The 20,405-nt window shown below is 37.1% G+C and overlaps 1 protein-coding gene across 3 annotated transcripts in view; it reads left to right on the top strand.

The window, feature by feature from the left end:
* Nucleotides 1-2,405: 2,405 nt before the first annotated feature.
* The window catches only part of sfmbt2 (Scm like with four mbt domains 2), a 60,208-nt gene continuing 42,208 nt past the window's right edge, over nucleotides 2,406-20,405 (top strand). For 2 of the 3 annotated variants that reach the window (XM_047162141.2, XM_017494397.3), the window contains exons 1-3: nucleotides 2,406-2,619; nucleotides 12,624-12,774; nucleotides 19,040-19,134. In XM_047162141.2, coding sequence (XP_047018097.1) covers nucleotides 2,497-2,619; nucleotides 12,624-12,774; nucleotides 19,040-19,134 — 369 coding nt within the window. In that variant the 5' untranslated portion in view covers nucleotides 2,406-2,496. Of the gene's footprint in view, nucleotides 2,620-12,618; nucleotides 12,775-19,039; nucleotides 19,135-20,405 lie in introns of all 3 variants that reach the window. The other variant, XM_017494399.3, reaches the window with a different exon arrangement.

Genomic DNA, 20,405 nt, shown 5'->3' with positions numbered 1-20,405 from the left:
TTACAAGCTTGCGAAACAGTTTTATATCTAGAGTGGATACAGCCAGAATGTCCATGGTGACCAGATTATGGAAAAGTCAAGCTTAACTCATACAGGGTTGATTCAAAACATACAGTGCAGTGCTTGTATAAATACTTAATGAACTCTTACAGTGTAAAAGTTGCAGTGTTGGAATACAGTAAGTGTTACACTATTATTGAATCAGCGGTTACAGTGGTGAATTTACGCCATATGAAAATGTACATTTTACAAATTTTACATCGCTGATTTAACACATGCACAGTTAAATAAACTTGTATTTGTATTTAACTTGTACACCATTAAATACGCTTGCATTAAGACATGCAGGGGTGTATAAACTTCTGAGGTTTGTATTTAATCCCTTACACTCCCAGCACCAGTGCAATACCTTTAGCTATAAGTTTCACTTAGTTACTGAATAAGTTATAGTGCTTGAGTTGTATGCTTTAAGGTGAATAACGAAATAACAAACTGCACCTTTTGGAGGTTAAAACTTACTGGTTTTTAAAAAAAATATTATTAATGTTTGTCAGATTGACTTTTAGAGTTTACGGGTCACATAAACTCTTACAACAGTAAATAAATACATAATGTTAAGTCTTATTGTTGAATTGATATCTACACTGTTAGAATTGAACGGCATCATTATGAGTTAACGCTTAGTGAGCTGTTACACTGCGGATCCCTTTAATCAACTCCCCTGTTACTGAATTAACACCGGTCTTAATTTCACGTGTACGATATTGAATGATCTCTTAACAAACTTCTGTTAAAAAAACACTGGGTTGAATCACCATCTGCAGGATTGATATAACACCTGCAGAGTTGATCGAACACCACCAACACTGAATCAGTGTTTAGAAGATGAATGTTTAATGGATTTGTTGTAGTTTGGAGCCCTTTTCTGATACTTTCTGATATAGAAACTCTCTGTTATAGGGTTGTGTGTGTATATATATAAACAACAACCAAACAACCCTTAAGACCCCTTTCCTGGTTTAGATGTGATCTTTTTGTCTGGTGCAGCTAATAAAATGTCACTGGTGGGCAGATTGTAGGAAATGTCTCCCAGAACCTATGCAAAAGCATTTGGCAATTATTATTATTATTATTATTATTATTATTATTATTATTATTATTATTACTATTATTATTATTATTTTAATGAAATAAATAAGTAAATGAAAGAGCACTCATTGATTTAATTCTTACATTTACTACACACCTTGATTATTTGATTTAACACCACCGATGCTGAATCAACTTTTAGTCTGTTGAAATAACCTAGGGTTCTTTAATGGGTTCTCTGGAGTGAAGGGTTCTTAACTTCATGAATAGGTTCTAGAATGGAAGCGTTTGCGAGATAGAACTCCCCTACTCTTGTGCGGTTGGATAGAGAAAATGTACAGGTTCCTCAGAGTCGACAAACGAGGAACCATTAAGGGTTCTAAATTAGTTCAGAGCAGTGCTCACCAAACCTGTTCCTGGAGATCTACCTTCCTGAAGACTTCAACCATAATGATGCCCACCTGACCATCTAATCATCCTTAAGAATCTCTTGATCAGCTGAAAAAGCTGTGTTAGATTCTGGTTGGAGATGAAACCTGCAGGAAGGTAGATCTCAAGGAAGAAGATCACTGTTTTAGAGCGTGGTGTTGAACTGTTGCAGTGTTTGGATGCACATGTGCTCAGGTCAGGCGTGTGTATGATGAAGGTGTGTGATAGCCCATACGAACCCTTCGAAGTCTAAATAGAAAATTGAAATGCAACGTTTTGAGATGGGATTTTGTTTTGCTGAATTAATCCACCCTAAATTGTTTAGCATTATTATTATTATTATTTTTTCCAGCACAGCTTCAGCTCGAAGGTTTTATTTATGTAGCTATTTATTTATAAGTAGAAGATACTGTATTGATGCTTCTACAACCCACAAAAAAAGGGGGGGGGGGGGGATTACAACAGCACACCTTTTTATTAGTATTTTTTTCAGTAAACTATTTTTAATTGCTAAATTCGCGTGAATAAACATTCAGAGTAGAAGCACTGGGGATTTGTGCGGGGGGGCGGGGGGGGGGGGGCAAGTTTCCTCGCACAACGCGAGGAAGTGGAAGAGGAAGAGGAGGAGGAGGAGGAAGAAGATGAGGAAGATGAGAAAGAGGAGAAGGAGGAAAATTAGGGAGAGGAGGAGGAGGAGAAGGAGGAGGATGAGGAAGAGGAGGAGGATGAGGAAGAGGAGGAGGAGAAGGAGGAGGATGAGGAAGAGGAGGAGGAGGAGAAGGAGGATGAGGAGGAGGAGAAGGAGGGGGATGAGGAAGAGGAGGGGGGGGGGGGTAGTTTGCCCGTCTCTATTTATAATCGACTGGGCCTTTTGTTGTTGTTGTTGCTGTTGTTGTTGTTGTTGTTTTATGCGAGGTCTAATGGGGAGTTGTGGCTCAGAGAAAATAATGTGAAGATTTGTGTGTAGGACATGCGCAGATGCGGGATGCCATATTGCAGAGAGAGAGAGAGAGAGAGAGAGAGAGAGAGAGCGCGCTTCAGCCGGAGGAGAAAAAAAGGGGGAATCGCCGAATTTCACAGCCTGTGAGAAACTTCATTAAGGTAAATGAGAAAGCGCTGAATATCTTCTATAATAATAATAATCAGTGTGTTTACGGTTTAATGTCCGCTTTCCTCGCGCTGGATTTCCGCCTACGGACGGGCTTTTCCCCGCGATTTAAAAATAAAAATAAAATAAAATAAAACATTGACTCGGCACCGAGGACGGCTTTTAAATAAATAAACCCACAGTTTAACATTTTAATAACACCGCTGTCGTGCTTGTTGTTGAAATATCGCCGGGTTGACATGAGCACTTTCGCTTCGGGATGAAATGTCACTGCACACGGGATGGACTGTTTGTGGACTATTTCAGTCTTGGGAGGGTTTGGGAAACAAAAATACCATTTCTATGCGTTTTGTTGACATATTGTAGCTCCTGAGCGCTAAATCCGGCTTTAGTGAGCCGGAATGGCTTCATTGTCAAGCACAGTTCGACCTCGTTTCGGTTTCGGAAGGACGAAATGATGGTGTTAATGGCGTAAAAGTTCCCTCGCGTCTTTAATAACAATTATTCACATGTATCGGAGGTGGAAAACCTGGCCAGTGTTTGTGTGTGTGTGTGTGTGTGGGAGAGAGAGAGAGAGAGAGAGAGAGAGAGAGAGAGAATCTTTAAACAGCGCGTAAGCACAGTAGAGGTGGATAAATATATATATATGTGTATAAAAAAACCCGTCAATCCGCGGAAACATGGCGGCTTCAGGTGGGTTAAAGTGCACGCGAAATGTTTGAAGAGGGAAAAAATGAAGCGGCGCAGGTGAAGCGGCCAGTTTCCGTTTCTTTAACTGACCCTTAAACAGTTTTAATGAATGAAATGCGAAATGAAGGCGAGGAGACGCCGAGGGAGTTTTTTTCTGCTGCAATAGTTTGAAAGTGTGTGTGTGTGTGTGTGGGCGCGAGTGAGGCGAGAAGTGATCCCACACACACACGCAAGACTCTTCATCATATGTACATAAACTGTACACACACATTAATCATTGTCTACACACACACACACACACACACAATGTGCAAATGCAATTCTACAATTCCCAACATTGTATTTTTTTTATTTTTTTTGGCTCGTCAAACATGATTAAATTATTGTTACATTTTGTCTACATTGTCATCATGCGGGAATAAAATGATATAAAAACAATTTTTTTCATCTGACTGAGAAAGGGGGTGGTAGGGGGAGGGGTTACACACCTGAACATCCGGTTCAAACACACACACACACACACACACACACACACACACACAAAGTACACTTTCACCCTAATTGAGACAAGACATTAAGCAACTAGTCTGAGATCCAGCCTAACCATCAATGTAAACTGACATTGCAAATGAGATCCATTAGTGGCTAATTGGTCCTTCCAGGATTTTGCGATCGCAGAAATGAACACAAACTCAAGCAAACGCTGCAATATTAGGAGTGAGTTTGGAATTTCTCTCAATGACCAGCAGATTTTCCGCAGATTTGGGCCAAAATGGCTGCGTGTGTCGTCATCGCAACACGCCGACATGTTGCGTCAAACATGAGTACAGCTAAAAGGTCTCAGTTAGCAACAAACATCACTGCAAAAGACAACTCTGTGCAATTGCAATTTCCCAAATTCAAGTAGTGTTCTGCTGCAACAATCACAAACACACACACACACACACAGAAAAACCTCCGCGAAATCCTGTACAAACTGGCTAATCGTAATCATAGCTTAACTGAGCACGTGATCAGTGAACGAGATGATTTAAGAATAAAAATGCTCTTAAATGTATTCCAGAGCAAATGAGCTCAAATCTTCCCTGCTAGATTATGGGAACTCAAACTCGAGAAAATGCAGTGTTTTCCACCACGATATTCAACGCCATTTAGGAAGCGATAATATAATGAACAAAATAAAATACATTAAAAGTATACTCCCCAATCACATTCTGACAGTAGTGTAATTCTTACATGGCTGAATTAACCCCTAGTGTTTAATTCAGACTTACAGGGTTGGTTTAAGACATACGGTACAGCGCTAGTTGAAATGTTGAAATAAATCTTGCATTATTACTGCTGCAGTTCTACAGAACGTAAACTTAAATCTTCATTTAGAATGTGCTTGAGATCATTAACTTAACGTTAACATTGTTGCATCGTTGTTGACGTTGCAAATGAACTCCATTTGGCTGATCATAACTGACATTATTAACCGATTTAAGGACAAAAAGTCATTAAACAAGCTGAACCCCCCCCAACAACGTACAATTGCTGGTTAAAAAACAAACAAACAAGGAAGCATTCAACCTAGCTTTATTTAAATCTTATCAATTGCGTTCGCAATTATACCGAATGACAAAATAAATAAATAAATAAATAAATAGAAAGCAAAAACCGTAAGACAAAAGCAGAAACTGTGCTGTGTGTTTGAAGGTTTTAAAGTAAATGCCACCTGTAAAGGACACCCTCTCCACCCCCACACATGATTGCTACTGCCTTGCAGACTGTACACACACACACACACCCACACACACAAACACACACACACACCCACACTCATACTTACACCTCCCATCACACCCAAGCACCCACTATACACATACAACTTCATAATTTGACTTAAATTAACTACATTTTTATTAGCTAAATTTGTGATGGTTTAAAAGAAACCCTTTTATTATTATTATTATTATTATTATTATTATTATTATTATTATTATCATCTATCATCTAGATTCCTATCGTTATTTTCTAATGTCATAAATCTGTATTAATTTCACCACCCAGAGAGCATTTCTTCTGATGTGGTGGTTTTTATGTGTCTCAATTTAGAATCTAGTTTGAGTCGATGCATTTTACATTTGGCAGATTGTTTTATGTAAAAGAGGAGACATCCAGTGCAATCCAATCCGATCCAGTCCAAGCATACAGCTGAGCAATTGAAGATTAAAGGCCTTGGCAGTCATGGGATTTAAACACAACCAATCGCTCACTAGCTTCCCTTGAAACGGATGCGTCCGTCAGCAGGAATACAAACTAAACCAAAAAACATTCACTTCTGCAAATTATTTTTACATCGAACTGGAAATGACTTACTCAATATTTTAATAAGTAATTTTTTATGATATATAATGGACTCTATTAGTCTCTCTCTCTCTCTCTCTCTCTCTCTCTCTCTCTCTCTCTCTTTCTCTCTCTCTCGCTCTGTTGATTTAATTGGTGTATCAAATAATGGTACAGTTATGTGTTTTCAAAGCTTGGGTTATAAAGTACGTGGATATTAATGAGTAATAAATTAGGAAAGCAAATCTAAAGTCTGAAATTGAAAACTACAGAGACTGCATATTATAACATTGCAACACTCTCTCTGTGGTAATGTGATGAGGTCCAGTGATCCAGTAATCAGATCGTTTGTCCTTGGGTCATGGAGATTGGGTAACTGCCTATCTTTGAAGTGATCTGGCAGAGCTTTGGGAAATTGGTTGTTGTCATTTGTTGTTACATGTTCATTAAAAAAAAAAATATTTTTTTAAATCACCCGAGCCAACTTGTTCTGTATGTAAAGTTAATAATGGTTATGGATTAGGATTAGGACTAGCATTTATGGCTGCATACGGATTTGTATAAACAACTTGTAATTCCAACAAATTGTGGTTTGATTATATCTCTATTAACACTGCTACGCACTGCTCACACACCATTAACACTGCTATGCAACAAAGCAACAGGCAGCCATTCATTTCCCATGCTGATTCTGGCAACAAGCAGCAAGTCTAAAAAGGATTTCTCTGTTTTTTGAAATTGGGTTATGGTGCAACGAATAAGCAAATCGAAAAAGGAAGGATCCCGTAAATTCTGAGGACCAGATGTGTGCTCGATGTTTTTGCTTATCCTCCAGTTTCTACCCTTCTAAGCTGCATTTCGTTACTAGCAATCTCTTTAATTTTCATGGGACTTAACTCAATTACTGTACAGTAAAATGGAAGAAAACGTCAGCTTCATTTTCTGTTGCTAGTAAGCTTTACTGCTGTAACATTAAATTAGTCAGTTGGTCAAGTATATCTTCTTTATAAGGATGCATTGTCTCTGAACCTCTCATGTTCCAAGCTGACTATAGAGATAGATATAGACTTTCAGTTCTCTAAATAGTTTAAAGAAATGTGAATGCATATATATAGTGTGTGTGTGTGTGTATATGTATGTGTGTGAGAGAGAGAGAGACCCACAAATGAGTTTTTGTTCCAATCTTTTTCTTTCAGGTTTAATCATGTTTTTGATCAAATGTATTAAAATTTTTAATTTACTATGTGTACATACACTCTATATATATATATATATATATATATATATATATATATATATATATATATATATATATATATATATATATATATATATATATATATATATATATATATATATATATATATATATATATATATATATATATATTAGGCCGAACATGTTTAATAGTTATAAATTTATAGAATTGATATTTTTATAACATTCGATCTCCAGGGTATGAACAACCTAACAGAAATGTGGTGCATTTGCAATATCATAATGTAGTAGTTAAAATTTAAAGCAGTAACTTGGCAAAAGATTTATACAAGTTTCTTTAAGCGTCATTACTTTTGCAGCGAGCGGGGAGGCTAATGTTGCTGAGAAGTAAACCAAGTCCATTTCGCCCAAAAAACAAACATGTCTGACCGACTATGGTTGAAGTGGATTTTTAAAAAATTTTTTTTAGAAACCATTCTTTTACCCTTCCAGACCAGACAAATATTTATCTGTGAGTCAGATATTACGCAGCAACTTTTATCCAAAGTGACTAGCAAAGCCAGAATCCAAACACAGAGCTGAACAGTTATGTTTAGAGCCAGAAACAGACACGTCGCGAACATTTCTGAGATTTGAACTCCCATACGATTCGAAATGTTTTTAAAATAACGTCTCGCTGTATTGACTTTCTCCTGGTGTGATGCACGGCCAATAAAGTTTGTGTCGTTTCGAACTGGATACAAAATCCTCAGGCTGTTTCTGATGAAGTGTGACCTAAAACCACAGAGAGTGTTTTTCCCATGGAAATGTCAGCCAAAACACACTCACCCATACTCTCTCACACAGAATCTAATTACAGGATAACAGAAATTGTGTTGAGCGTTCTTTATGTATTCCTGTTTGTGCCGGTTGACTTCATGCAAAGTCAGTGTACCTGCCAAATGACCTAATCTCCATAATCAAAACCTGTAGATTTAGTCTAGCTGACAGGGAAATTCTTCATCTCCGTTTGCTCATTTGCTCACTTTTTATTGATTGGAGTTCTCAGATCAAATATAGTTGGACTGGGGTGTGGAAACGTTTCATTTAAACATGTTTCTGCATTCTTTTTATTTTAAATAGACAGATTTTCAGTCCGTGCAGGATTGCATGGAGGTTTTTTTTTGTGATTGTTGCAGTCAAAAATGTTTAATTATTTCAGAAACAGAAATTCTGCAAAAAGTGTATATGCTCTCATTAAGCACATTAAAGTCCATAGAGCTCATAACATACAGTACATCTGAGTGGAACAAGTAATCATATTTATTGAATTAGTGATTTTGGTTTCCCATGTCAGATAATTTCCTGACGTGAAAGCTTTTTAATTATGGCAAGTTAATTAGGATGGCTGCTGGATAAAAATGACTAAATCATTTTATAAACACGCTGCTTCTTGGCTAATGAGTACCCATTAATCTCAGACGGTCCAGATGGTGTTTTGCATTGTTTAAATCGTACTGTAGTATAAGTCAAACTCCTAAATTTTGTATTAATACATACTCACTAAAAGTTGAGAACTGCCCAACTATTAACCCAACTAAGTTTTGATAGAGCATCTTCCCACTGCTGGGTTATTTTTAACTCTGTGTTTCTGTACCTCAGCTATTGGGTTAAAAAAAAAAAAGCAAAAAAAAGCAAATACTATATTTTCAAATTATTCATATGTATTTGTATTCAGCTGCAATTTGTAGTGCCACGCATGCATGTAACACTATACTAGACAGCACAGAAAAAAACTGCAGGGGTATGTTAAGGTACAAATGAATATGAACTTGTTTGTTTCCATTGAATGGAGCAATTGTAATAATACTAGCAGTCATTAAGTGTTGTATCATGAGAAACATAATGTCTGTAGGATTAACACTGAAATGAGCAAAAATTACCCTCATTTTACATTTGACCTTAATTGTGAAATACCTGCAAGGTAATTTCAGGACATGACTGCACATTGACTGCACACTGCACATACTTACAGTACCTGAGATAATAAGCTAACGAAATTAACGTCTGCTAACTTTATGTAACTAATAAGGTGGACATTAATTACATGAAAACAGCTACAACATGGGAGATATTAGGATGTTTGAGATATTAAGGAAAGCAGCAGGCTGGATATCAGCTCAGCAAGTTCTCTCTGTTAAAAGCTGAGACATTATAATTTAAAATGTCATCACAGCCTGTTAGACTGGTATCAAAATATTCCAATTATGACACAACTAACCCAATTAATCTAACCATAATGTATAAGGCAGTGGTTGGGTTAAAAGAACAACCCAGCTTGTTTCGGTGTGATATTGTGTGCTTATGGTTGAAAATGGTTTCCAGAACAAATGTAAATAGTTAAGTTAATGCTCATCTATAAATTTACTTATTTTATTCCTATTTTGTACTTAAATTACATTATTTCTCCAAACAAGTAGTTATCCTAAGGATTAATGTAAGCCTTTTATAGCCTACACATTGCAATAATAGTTTGAACTTTGGCTATACAGTAGCAACCCTATATGTTGGAAGTCAATGACATTAGAAATTTATACACGACGTAAAGGCCTAATGCACGGCATGTATTGAGTTGCAGTTTCATTACAGTGTGATTATATGATATGGCAACCTGGAAATGTTAGTATTAGCAGAAACATGTCATATCTGATCATCAGTTTTGTTTTGTTTTTCCTGTCCAAGGATGCCAATAGTGATGGAATGCTTGGCTGCTCATGCATTCCTAAGTATGCATTCAAATGAGAACAACAAGAGAATGTAGTCTGTAAACATGACTCCACAGAGCAGTATGGGGTAACTACCAGGGAAGTGTCTTTTGGTCATTTTGACAGTTTGAGTAGTCAACAAGGCTGATGAGTAAGTACCAGAATATTCCAAATTCCCAGGGAATGAGGGGAGTTCTTATAACAACCCTTTGTATATAGCCTACTATATTTTTACGTCTTTAGATAACATTTTAACTGTGTCTGACTGTGGTAAAGGACATGATCCAAGTCTTCATTTATAGCTTGAAATTATGTGTGATTGTGAGGCAATGGGACATTGTATTAAAAGCAGATCAATAGGTCAGTTTTGCATGTTATTACTTGCATTATACTATATCTTACTTAAAAGCTGATGCATTTGAGATTTTGCCCATACTGGTGCAAGCTTCTTATGGAAACACGTGTTGCATTGTGTCCTTCATCAGCACATGGATTAACCTGATGACTGCAAGTACCAAATAACATTCAATAAAAATTCAGACCCATGTCCCGAACTGCATTCTGAGCGTTTTAAAAGGATGCCTAAATAACTATTATACTGTCCCACTAGTGCATTAACATAATGTTTAGTTGGATAGAATGTGGTTTGGCACACAGCCCAAGTATTCATGACTCTGAGGACATGCTGCTGTTGTCTCTTCTTCTCAGTATTTCAGAAGTATGTACAAACTTTTATGGTATACTTCTGCCTATTTTACATGGAAAACAGTAGCAGTTTCAGTTAAAGCTGATCTGTGTCTTCTCCCAGCCGTGTGCTGGTCAGTAACCTTATTCGCATGCTGTAGGCTGCGGCACAGGCTTCATCGTGATATGCTTCGTTGTGTCACATGAATGTTAACAAACTTGACACCAAAAGAAAATATGTTGTCAAGTAGAGAAAATGCCCAGCTTTTTCTGGGACCTGTACAAGGCATGTTGTCCAAGTTTATTAAATGTATAAATATAAATGTATGTATTTCCTTTCCTGTGAAATGTGTTTGTATTAAATGGTACACACAGCAGTTAAACAGTGCATCAAGAGTGAGCAGACATCTCGCCCGGCCAGCTCTTGAGCAAATTGAACCGAATTTGAAATGCAAAAAATACACAAACACATAAAGGTGCCAACATTCTATAAATAGATCCTCGAGAACTATTTATAGAACTCATGCTGTAACTGCTTTGTTAAAATCTATACTATTGCTTTAAATTTTACAGTGTACTTGGCAATGGTAGAAAAAGCTGAGGAATTGTTTTTGGTCCCTTTCTATTGCCCACAGGCTATTTTTGACACACAGACCTGGCAAGCCTGGACACTTACGTACAGTATAAATGCAAGCCAAAAGGGTTTAATGACTATTAAACCTCACACTCTTTTATTTCATGCAAGTTTTAGTATATTTAAAGGCAGACAATGTGAGTTTTGTCCAGTCTTTCTCTCACTGCTGTGCTGTACAGCGCCCAGTGCTCTATACACTTATCGTCCTTATAGTGAATAGTGAAACTGAGTCTATACTCAAATGAGGCTTTAGCATTCACCTAATGTACATGCACACACACACACACACACACACACACACACACACACACACACACACACGTACAGCTCTCATGTTAAAACTCTCTCACTCTCATGTTAATTCAATATTGTATTGTCATTTCGACCTACCAAGATCTCTGGGAATTAAAATTTTCCATTCAGAGAGACTGAGGTTAATTACGGTCTCCCAACCAGTCTGCTGGCAACCTTATTAACACACACACAGCTACACAGCTACATTGAGTGACTTGCTTTGTGGGTTTTTTTTTGGTCTTAATTTTGTCACATTGCATGTTCTCAAAGCCAACTATTTAGCTAACTATTGGTACAACTTTGGTCTTCAGACTTTGTGTATGCCATTTGTGCAGTAAGTGTAAGCCATACGTTCCTACCTCTACAGCCACTGTTACTAAAATCATATTAAACATTTTCAACTGAAGAATACAACTTCATTTATGTATTTACCTTTTTTTTGTAGTTTGTTCCTAGATTACAGTGAGTAATCCAGTAAAATTAATTTTAAGAAGTGGTCTTTTTTTTTTTTATTTTTTTTTTTCCCCGTCCACATATTTATGGTGTCGTCATGATTGATAATTACTGTCTTTTACTCTTGCCCATTCCTACACAGCACAGTCTAACCACACGGAACAGCACGGGCACTATCAGGAGACACTGAATAGCATAATTGCCGCAGCCAAGAAAAAGGAAAATGAAATTTAGGTTGGAACACTGTCAATATTTATACCACACTATATTTATATATTAAACCAAAGAGTCAAGGACAAACACACGATATACTATAACCCTCTCTCTCTCGATCTTTACTTGCTTTTCTTCCTCATTCAGAACACGTACAGATCCAGTTACTCAGTGGACACGGTCTGACCTCGAGGCATGCATAATCAGTTTTAGTGAGAAATAATTATGCAAAGAACTAATAATTATGATCATATTGTGATTGGATACAGAGGACATTCTGTATCTAATCCCCTGGGTTTACACAGCGAACATGTCATGAGTTCTGGATTTTCATAAGGATTTGGGATCAGTTCAATCCAGGAAGTCTGATTGGTTGTGTACAGTTCCTCTGATGCAGTAACGTCTACAGCATAACTGCATTTACATTTACGCGAGTCCCCAGAATCACATTTCTAGACTTTCTGAAAACTACAGATTTCTGTCCATGGGGATTCGTAGCTGTGTTCAGTGACATAACTTCCTTTATGATTAAACTAGTAATTTTTCTGGGAATAGTGTGTGTGTGTGTATATATATATATATATATATATATATATATATATATATATATATATATATATATATAAAATGTGTATGTATAAAATCATCTCCAGTAACACTTTGCTATGCATTCACTATTGAAGATTATTATTCATTTGGTTATTAAATTGACCCTTGACCGCTATGTTTCCAAGTGCAGGCCTCGAATCACTGTGAGCTGACAAAGTGGAAAACGGTCATCAGGACTCTACGTCTCCAAGGCAACAGCCTTCACAAGGAACCAACGATGACGTCAGCAGGGGGGAGCACTCAGAGCCCGTCCAATGGGAGAGCAGAACACAGTCACTCAGGTGAGACCGAATTATCTGCACACACACTGCATCTCATATTACTGCTGGGCCCAAACACTCTCAGTCCTCTAACCAATTACTTTTACTAGTTATCAAAAAAAACAAAAAAACAGTAATTTATTTCTAAAGCACATTTAAAACCAAAAGTTGCCCAAAATGCTGTAGATGTACTGTATGAGAATAAAATAATCAAAATAGAGACTACACAATAAATAAAAAGACAAGTATATAAATGCTATTTATATTTGTATCATTTAAAACTCAGTCAAATCCAGGTATCTGTTAAAACATCTGAAATCTATCTGAATATACAGTTTACCCCTCTACGTGATTCTTTTTTTTTTTGTATTATTATAATTGTGTTGCCGTACATTGTAATGACCATGCAGGCAGGGACATGCAAAGGCATTTTACTGGAATTTTGGAAGTGCTGGAATTTTTACTGGGAAATTAAGTGCTGGAATTTTAAGCAGCAGACATGTGGCATACGCTAGGACATCACACCCGTATGAATTATACGACAGTACGGTTGGATTTTCTATCAGAAAGCCGATGATTCATTTTTTTTTTTATAGCAGCACGGTTCTGAATATTAACAACTGTTATGGACCTGGATTTAGGGTTAGCACTTGCTCTCTCTCTCTCTCTCTCTCTTTCTTCTCACACTCTCTTCTACTCTCTACTCTACTTCTACTTCTCTATTCACTTGTACTGTTTATCTAGAACCTCTTCAGAAAAAATTCTTTGTATAATGTTTGCTTCTCTTCTGTCTTGGGTAAACTCTGACTTATGGTTTTATTTTATTCTGACTCTGCATGCCTGATTATTGGGCTTTAGATTGTAACATACATGTTACAGTATATGGTTTACAGTATATTAATGCACTCATTCTAATAAGTTTTGGTTTCTATAACAGCTTAAACATGTTAAACATGGGGACTTATGGTGGATTATGGAACAGAATTGTAATTTTTTTTTTTTTAAGTGCTGTTATATAGCAAATAAAAATCAGATTTTTTTTCTCTCTTGAAGTTAATGAGACAAAAAAAAAAACACGCTTCTTGTCATTTGTCATGTTACAGAGAAACCAGAAAGCGCAGATCATCTGCCCTGAAGACTCAAGTCTCACAAACATGTGACTATGAACAGATAAAAAGCACAATGCGTCGCTCATATTCATATCAAATTAAAAGTCATTATTGGGAACTCAATGTGATTTAAGATTAAGATGACTATTATTTTCAGCAATGCCAAAAACTGCTTAAAATCCTCACCATTCCAGCACCCATCCTCTGAAACCTAGGCATGAAGTAGGGACATACTCTAAATGACTCTTGGTAATTTGTTATTTTCTTATTGTTTATGTAAATGCAGGTTATGATTATATGTTTCCAGAGCAGTGTTACCTGAATTCAGTCTCCCACTGCCCCCCATATAGTACCGTCTATAGAGTAAATACTGACATTGTGTATGTATTGTACGTTATCATCTTAGCTGCTTTCAGTCAATACACAAACTGTAGTGTACACTACTGAAGATTAGGGGCGTCTGTCGCTCCTTCTGGGATGATGCGATACGTAACCGGATACATCATCCGATGTATAAATAAACAGTTAAAGCAGCCAACTATCCAGGGCACTGTAATTCAGTATTGAGCTTTTTTTAATCTGGAAAAAAAACAAATAAAGTTAGTTTGAGATCATGTCTCCTTCTCTGAGACATGTAGTAGCTATCACAAATTTCCCCTCACAATGCACAGCGCTGTAAGCTCTGTCAGTGCTTGCTCGTCATGGGCTTTGTCAGTGCTTTGCCATGCACCTCTATCATGCCATCAGTCTGTTTCCTAATGTGTTCACCTGTTTGGTGTTTATCTACTTATACTCTTGTGTGACTGTCTGATAAGTGTGTTTGTCATAGCCATTACTCTTGACCAGCACCTCTGTATTTGACGTACAAACATGGATTATCCTGCCTGCCTGTGCTTTGACCTCTGCTTAGATTTCTGACTGTGATTTCTGGTTAATAAAACTCACTTGTGTCCTCCGTTTACACGTGTAGGTTTCAAGATGAAATTGAAACCAGTATAGTGATTCAAATCGGTGACTCGTTAAACCCATACTCAAGAATAATGTAACGCTTGTCGAGCCCTATGATTTCCAAATGAAATATTTCTATATTAAATGTAGAATTCTGCCCATGTTAATCAACACTCACAGTGAAATGAAGTCCGTTAATGAATCAAATGAGCAAATGCCCCACTGCTACATTGCATTTCTTTTTCATTCATTTAATGCGTACTGTTTTCGGTGCACAGTACAGCTTACGATAAACTTTCCATCGAAGACCCCGACACACTGTTGATAGACGCATGGCTTCTATAGGCTCGTATGGCAGATTCAAATACACGTCGTTTTAATAGAAGGGAAAAAGGAACAGTCATTGAATGGCAAGCTTTTAATACATCAGTGGTTGAATGGGTTTTGGCTTTGCATAAACAATACAAATTATTTGAGTGTGTGTGTGTGTGTGTGTGTGCGTGTGCGTGTGTGTGTGTGTGCGTGTGTGCGTGTGTGCGTGTGTGCGTGTGTGCGTGTGTGCGTGTGTGCGTGTGTGTGTGTGTGTGTGTGTGTACATTCTTAGCCTAGGCTTGTTATAGCCCTTTCTGTGGTGATGTCATGACCACTGTAATGATGTAATGAGATTACCAATGTAAGAGAGAGACAGATCTTGAGAAGGAGAAGTGGTAATTTGCCCAGTCACTTGCTTACGTGTTGAAGAGTGTGATGCAAGCGCACAGCAATACTGTGGTCTATAACTGAGAAAACAAAGCCAACCATAGCATTAAGTACTTTAGATACACCCTTTGTTCACGAGTGGAGTGTCAATAAAAATAGGCACTTGTACTCTTTTGCTGCACCAGCTGTAACATACTGTAGATATGGATGCAATTCATAACATTGTTTTAATAGTAATGTAACAAAAGCGAAAAAAAATTGTGCCGAAGGCTAAAGCCTAATTTAGGCTGAGGTAGAAAAACCTGAAATACACTGAATACTGCACACCTCAGTGTTATTGCTGGGTCGAGAAACAGACCACCCAACCAAAAATATCTATTCTGTAGCAGTGCTGTGGTCAGATGATGCAGGGGTAGATAACACAGACTGTGCACTGAAAAAGCAGTAAACCTAACAGCTAAACATGACATTGTGCCAACTTTGTCAGATTGGTGTCTTAGTAGACCAACAAGAAGCAGGAAGTCATATGTACAGCTAGATCATTCAGGAAATAACAGTTCCTCCAGATAATGATGCTTAAATATCCCTACTATTTGGTCAGTGTTGATAATTATGTGGAGGGGATGTATCTTCTACCTGATAACATGACTAATGGGCGTAGGCACAAGGTAGGCATAGGCATACCTGATAAACCTACCTGCAGCAGTCATTAAACTCACCCTTTAAATACAGACAACTACTGTAACGGATCATGCTCAATTCATTAGTTAATCTGAATTAAACTCAGTTCAAATAAACTTGAAGCATCCCTGTGATCATGAGGCAGGCATTAATAAATAAAACATACTGTGTCAGACCTAAATATAGGTAAATAAATGTAGCTAGTCGAGTTTGTGAATTTGAATGGCAGTTTTACAATACGCGACATACATATATGTATACAAAATATGTATACAATACTGCTCACAAACTGCCAGCTACACAGTAGTGTCACATATAAAAATAAACTGCTTGATGATTTATTTAATGCCTGCCAATCAAATTTCTTTTTTTATCTTTATGTTAAAAATATTTTTTATTTTAAACTAACAAATAAATAACACTGAAAAATGAGAAGAAAATGTCATTTATAAGATATATAAAAGAACAACAACAAAAAAAAATACCAAAGACATCACATGGATTATTATAAAAATGGATTATGGCATCATTTATCACTATATTGATATGAACATGTCCTCATACCACCCAGCTCTTGAAAGAGGATTACCTCAGGGGTTCTCAAATAGACATTTTGACTTTTTCTGTGACCTCAAGCCTTGATCAGCCTACTTTTTATTATTGTTATTAATTCCAGATTCATAATTTAGGATGGTTGTATCTTTTGAAGATTTTATTTTGTCATTAATATATAGTCGTGGGAAAAACAAGTACACCCCAAATTGACATATTTGGCCAAGCACACATTTGATCCTTTTTGAAACAGTGCCTATTAATAAAGTTGATATACTTGATCAAAACCACAAGGAAATGTATTCACAGAAATACCAATAGATGTGATATTCTTCTGTGGAAAGAGTAAGTACAGTCTTGGCCTCAGAAGCTAGTATTACTTCCTTTAGCAGAAATAACTTCTTGTAGGCGTTTTGCATAATTGTCCACCAGGCTTGCTGGAATTTTTGTCCACTGTTTGATGGTTTTCTTGTATGTACTGCTCGTTTCAAATCCCCCACAACATTTCAATGGGATTCATATCCAAGCTTAGACTAGGCCATTCCATAACCCTCCATTTCTTCTTTTTGATCCATTCCTTGGTGGATTTGCTAGTGTGCTTAGGATCATTATCCTGTTGAAAGGTCCACTATCAGTTCAACTTCAACTTTTGGACAGATGGCCTCACATTATCTTCAAGCACTCTTTGATATAATGCAAGCTGTCCAGTCCCTGAGGCAGCAAAGCAATCACAAACCATAACATTTCCACCACCGTGCTTCATAGTTGGTATGAGGTGTTTCTCCTGAAAAGCTGTCTTTTGTCACTGCCAAACATGTCTGCTGTTAGTGTGGCCAAACAACTCTCTTTTCATCTGTCCAGAGCACATTCTTCCAAAAGGCTTGGTCTTTGTCTATATGCTCATTGATTTTGAGATGTAGTACTGTCCTTCAGAAGCTAAATAAGATAATTACATGTTACACCAATCATCCTGTTCAAAAGTTTAATGTATCGTAAAACATCATATAGCCACTGTTGGAAAGAGGTCAAATATGCAGAAGATGCGGGAAAAGTAAAGCATGTGCAGGACCTGGAGGATTTTTCTGAAGAACAGGGGGCAGTTTAACTGCTCGGGACAAACAAGGGTCTCATGAACAACTTTCACAAAACATAAACACAGTCGCTGATCATCCAGGTAACGACACACAGGATTAATAATCAAACGTATATAAACTTTTGAACTAGTTAATCCATGTAAATTCAGCTATCTTGTGGATTATATGTAAATATATGTTATGTGAAATAGCTTCTTCAGGGCAGAACAAAATAAAAAAATAATGCAATTTTTATGATCTCTCTTATTTATTTATTTTTAAATGATTAACATTTTGCAGATTCTGCAAGGGATATGTAAATTTATGAGCACAACTGTAAATATGTGATTTGCAACATAACGCCAGTTTGTTCAGTGGAGGTAGATGGATGGGAAAATTTGTATATTGTTAACGCTGAATTCCTACACTCGTGCAGCATGTTAAGACTAAAAGAGCACATACACTATGAACTGAATGCGACTCCCAGTAAAGTTCCACAATAGTATCACGCAAAGCTGCTCATCATGGTTAGTGATATTTCTAAATATTCATTTGTAAAAGAAATGAATAAAACAAAAGTGATTGTTCTAGTTTTTTGTTAGTTTCTCTCGCGACTCACAAAGACACCCCAATTCTCCACTCAACCCCCCCCCCCCCCCCCCCCCCCCCATGGGACACCAGTCCATCACAGGGCACCATACACACACTCATTTGCCTTCAAACATACTCATTAATATTTCAAAAATATTACAGCAGGAATAGCCCAATATGGAAAGAAATGTCAATGTAAATCAAATTTCTCAACAATGACTGTGAATCCAGGGGATTTACCATGACAGTCCGCTGCGATTCCTTTCCAGAATAACGTGTGACTAATACCGGGTGTCACAGTTGTGCATCATGAGGCTTCGCACTTGAGTTGAAACATGCGTGGTGTGCAGGTTTAGCGTTGCCCACATCACTGGTACTTTTTAGTGAAAAGAACAGAGATGTGAACAGTTAGGGAAACACAAGAAGCTTTTTAGTGTGACAAATCATTAATATATTGTTTTTATTTATAGCTTAGTATTATTCTCCTTTTCCCCTCTTATTGTCTCCACACTGTGCTCTCTCCCCGTTTCTCTTTATGTTTCTCTCTGTCTGCCTGAATTCTCATTGTCTCCCTGTCTCTGTCTCTCTCTCTCTCTCTCTCTCTCTCTCTCTCTCTCTCTCTCTCTCTGTCAGATATGGAGTGTGGAGAAGAGGAACTGGACTTTAATTGGGATGAGTATCTGGAGGAAACAGGAGCCACAGCAGCTGCACACACCTCATTCAAACATGTAAGTTCTGTTAAGCATTGAGCACAGAAAACATTATACGCTGCTAAGCCAGGCATCTCTCTAGACGCACACATGCAGATTAAGGAGGCAAGGAAGGTCGACGGAATTTGGAAACCAGTCTCAGTGTAATCCAGGATCAGATCAGAACACACACTGTAGCCTGCAGGTCTATATTCACTAGAGCTTGTTAATCCAGAGGAAATATTTTTCAGTTTCTGAAACACACAAAGTTATACCTCATTAATAATCGTAATGTTGGAGGGCTAATGACTAAAAGTTCAGCTGAATTAAATTGAATTCAGTTCATGAAGGAAATAAAAATGACAGTTTTCGCGTATTCCTCGGTTTAGATGTTTCTCATATAGAAGTCTTATCAGGAAGGTTTCATATTGAGTACTGCATATACACTGATTGACATTTAATTAAGCACACCTTGCTGGTATCTATACTCATCGACCCATTTATCGGGTGCTCCTGCCATATAAGTGCACTTTGTTAGCGTGCTAGCCATCTATTCCAAATCTAATGATAGAAAAGGATTTTTATTGATCATTACTGATCAGATAATAAGTACACTTCAAGCATTATAAGATTCAGGGTCAGGTTATTTGTCTTTTATTTGCTTTGAAATTCTTGGTGTTTCTCTGCTATCATATAATAAATCTATAATCTAATGTATTGTACAAATATTCAAATATCAACTGTGTGAAAATACACAGATCTGAAAAAGAAGTGTTAAGATAAAAATATAAATGAAGTGTGCACAAATTCACTAAACCACACATAATTAAGCATGAAAAAAAAAAGAACAGATCCCAGCAGAGCTACCAGCACGGTCATGTTATAAAACACTGTGCTGTTTTATGCAAGTGTGAATAAGACTTGCTGCTTCCAGCGGGAGCCATAGCATGTTGGTCTCTGAAGACACCAGTTTGGCAGAGTTGGTACAGTGTGCGGTTTAGATGAGCTAATTTACATGAGATGAGATAGTTTATTAAGTTACGTTCGCAACAGGATGTCCAAGTTATTGTGAAGTGTCACACGTGCTGGTATACGATTTGGCGACTTCAGCAAGGTGTACGTGTGTGTTTTGAGTAAGTGAGAGAGAGAGAGAGATTGCTCAGACAAATCATTGTGTATTTTCTTCTTCTTTTATTGCTATTATTTTATACAACTTTTTTTTTTATTGCGTCTGAATATGTGTAAATGTGTATGTCTGTAATTTAATGTTACCAATGCTTTGGCAGTGTAAAGCCTTTTACCATGCCAAT

Source organism: Ictalurus punctatus, chromosome 19 (assembly GCF_001660625.3).
Source record: "Ictalurus punctatus breed USDA103 chromosome 19, Coco_2.0, whole genome shotgun sequence".
In the NCBI taxonomy this organism is placed as follows: Eukaryota; Metazoa; Chordata; class Actinopteri; order Siluriformes; family Ictaluridae; genus Ictalurus; species Ictalurus punctatus.
This window is presented reverse-complemented; position numbering and strand designations above follow the sequence as displayed.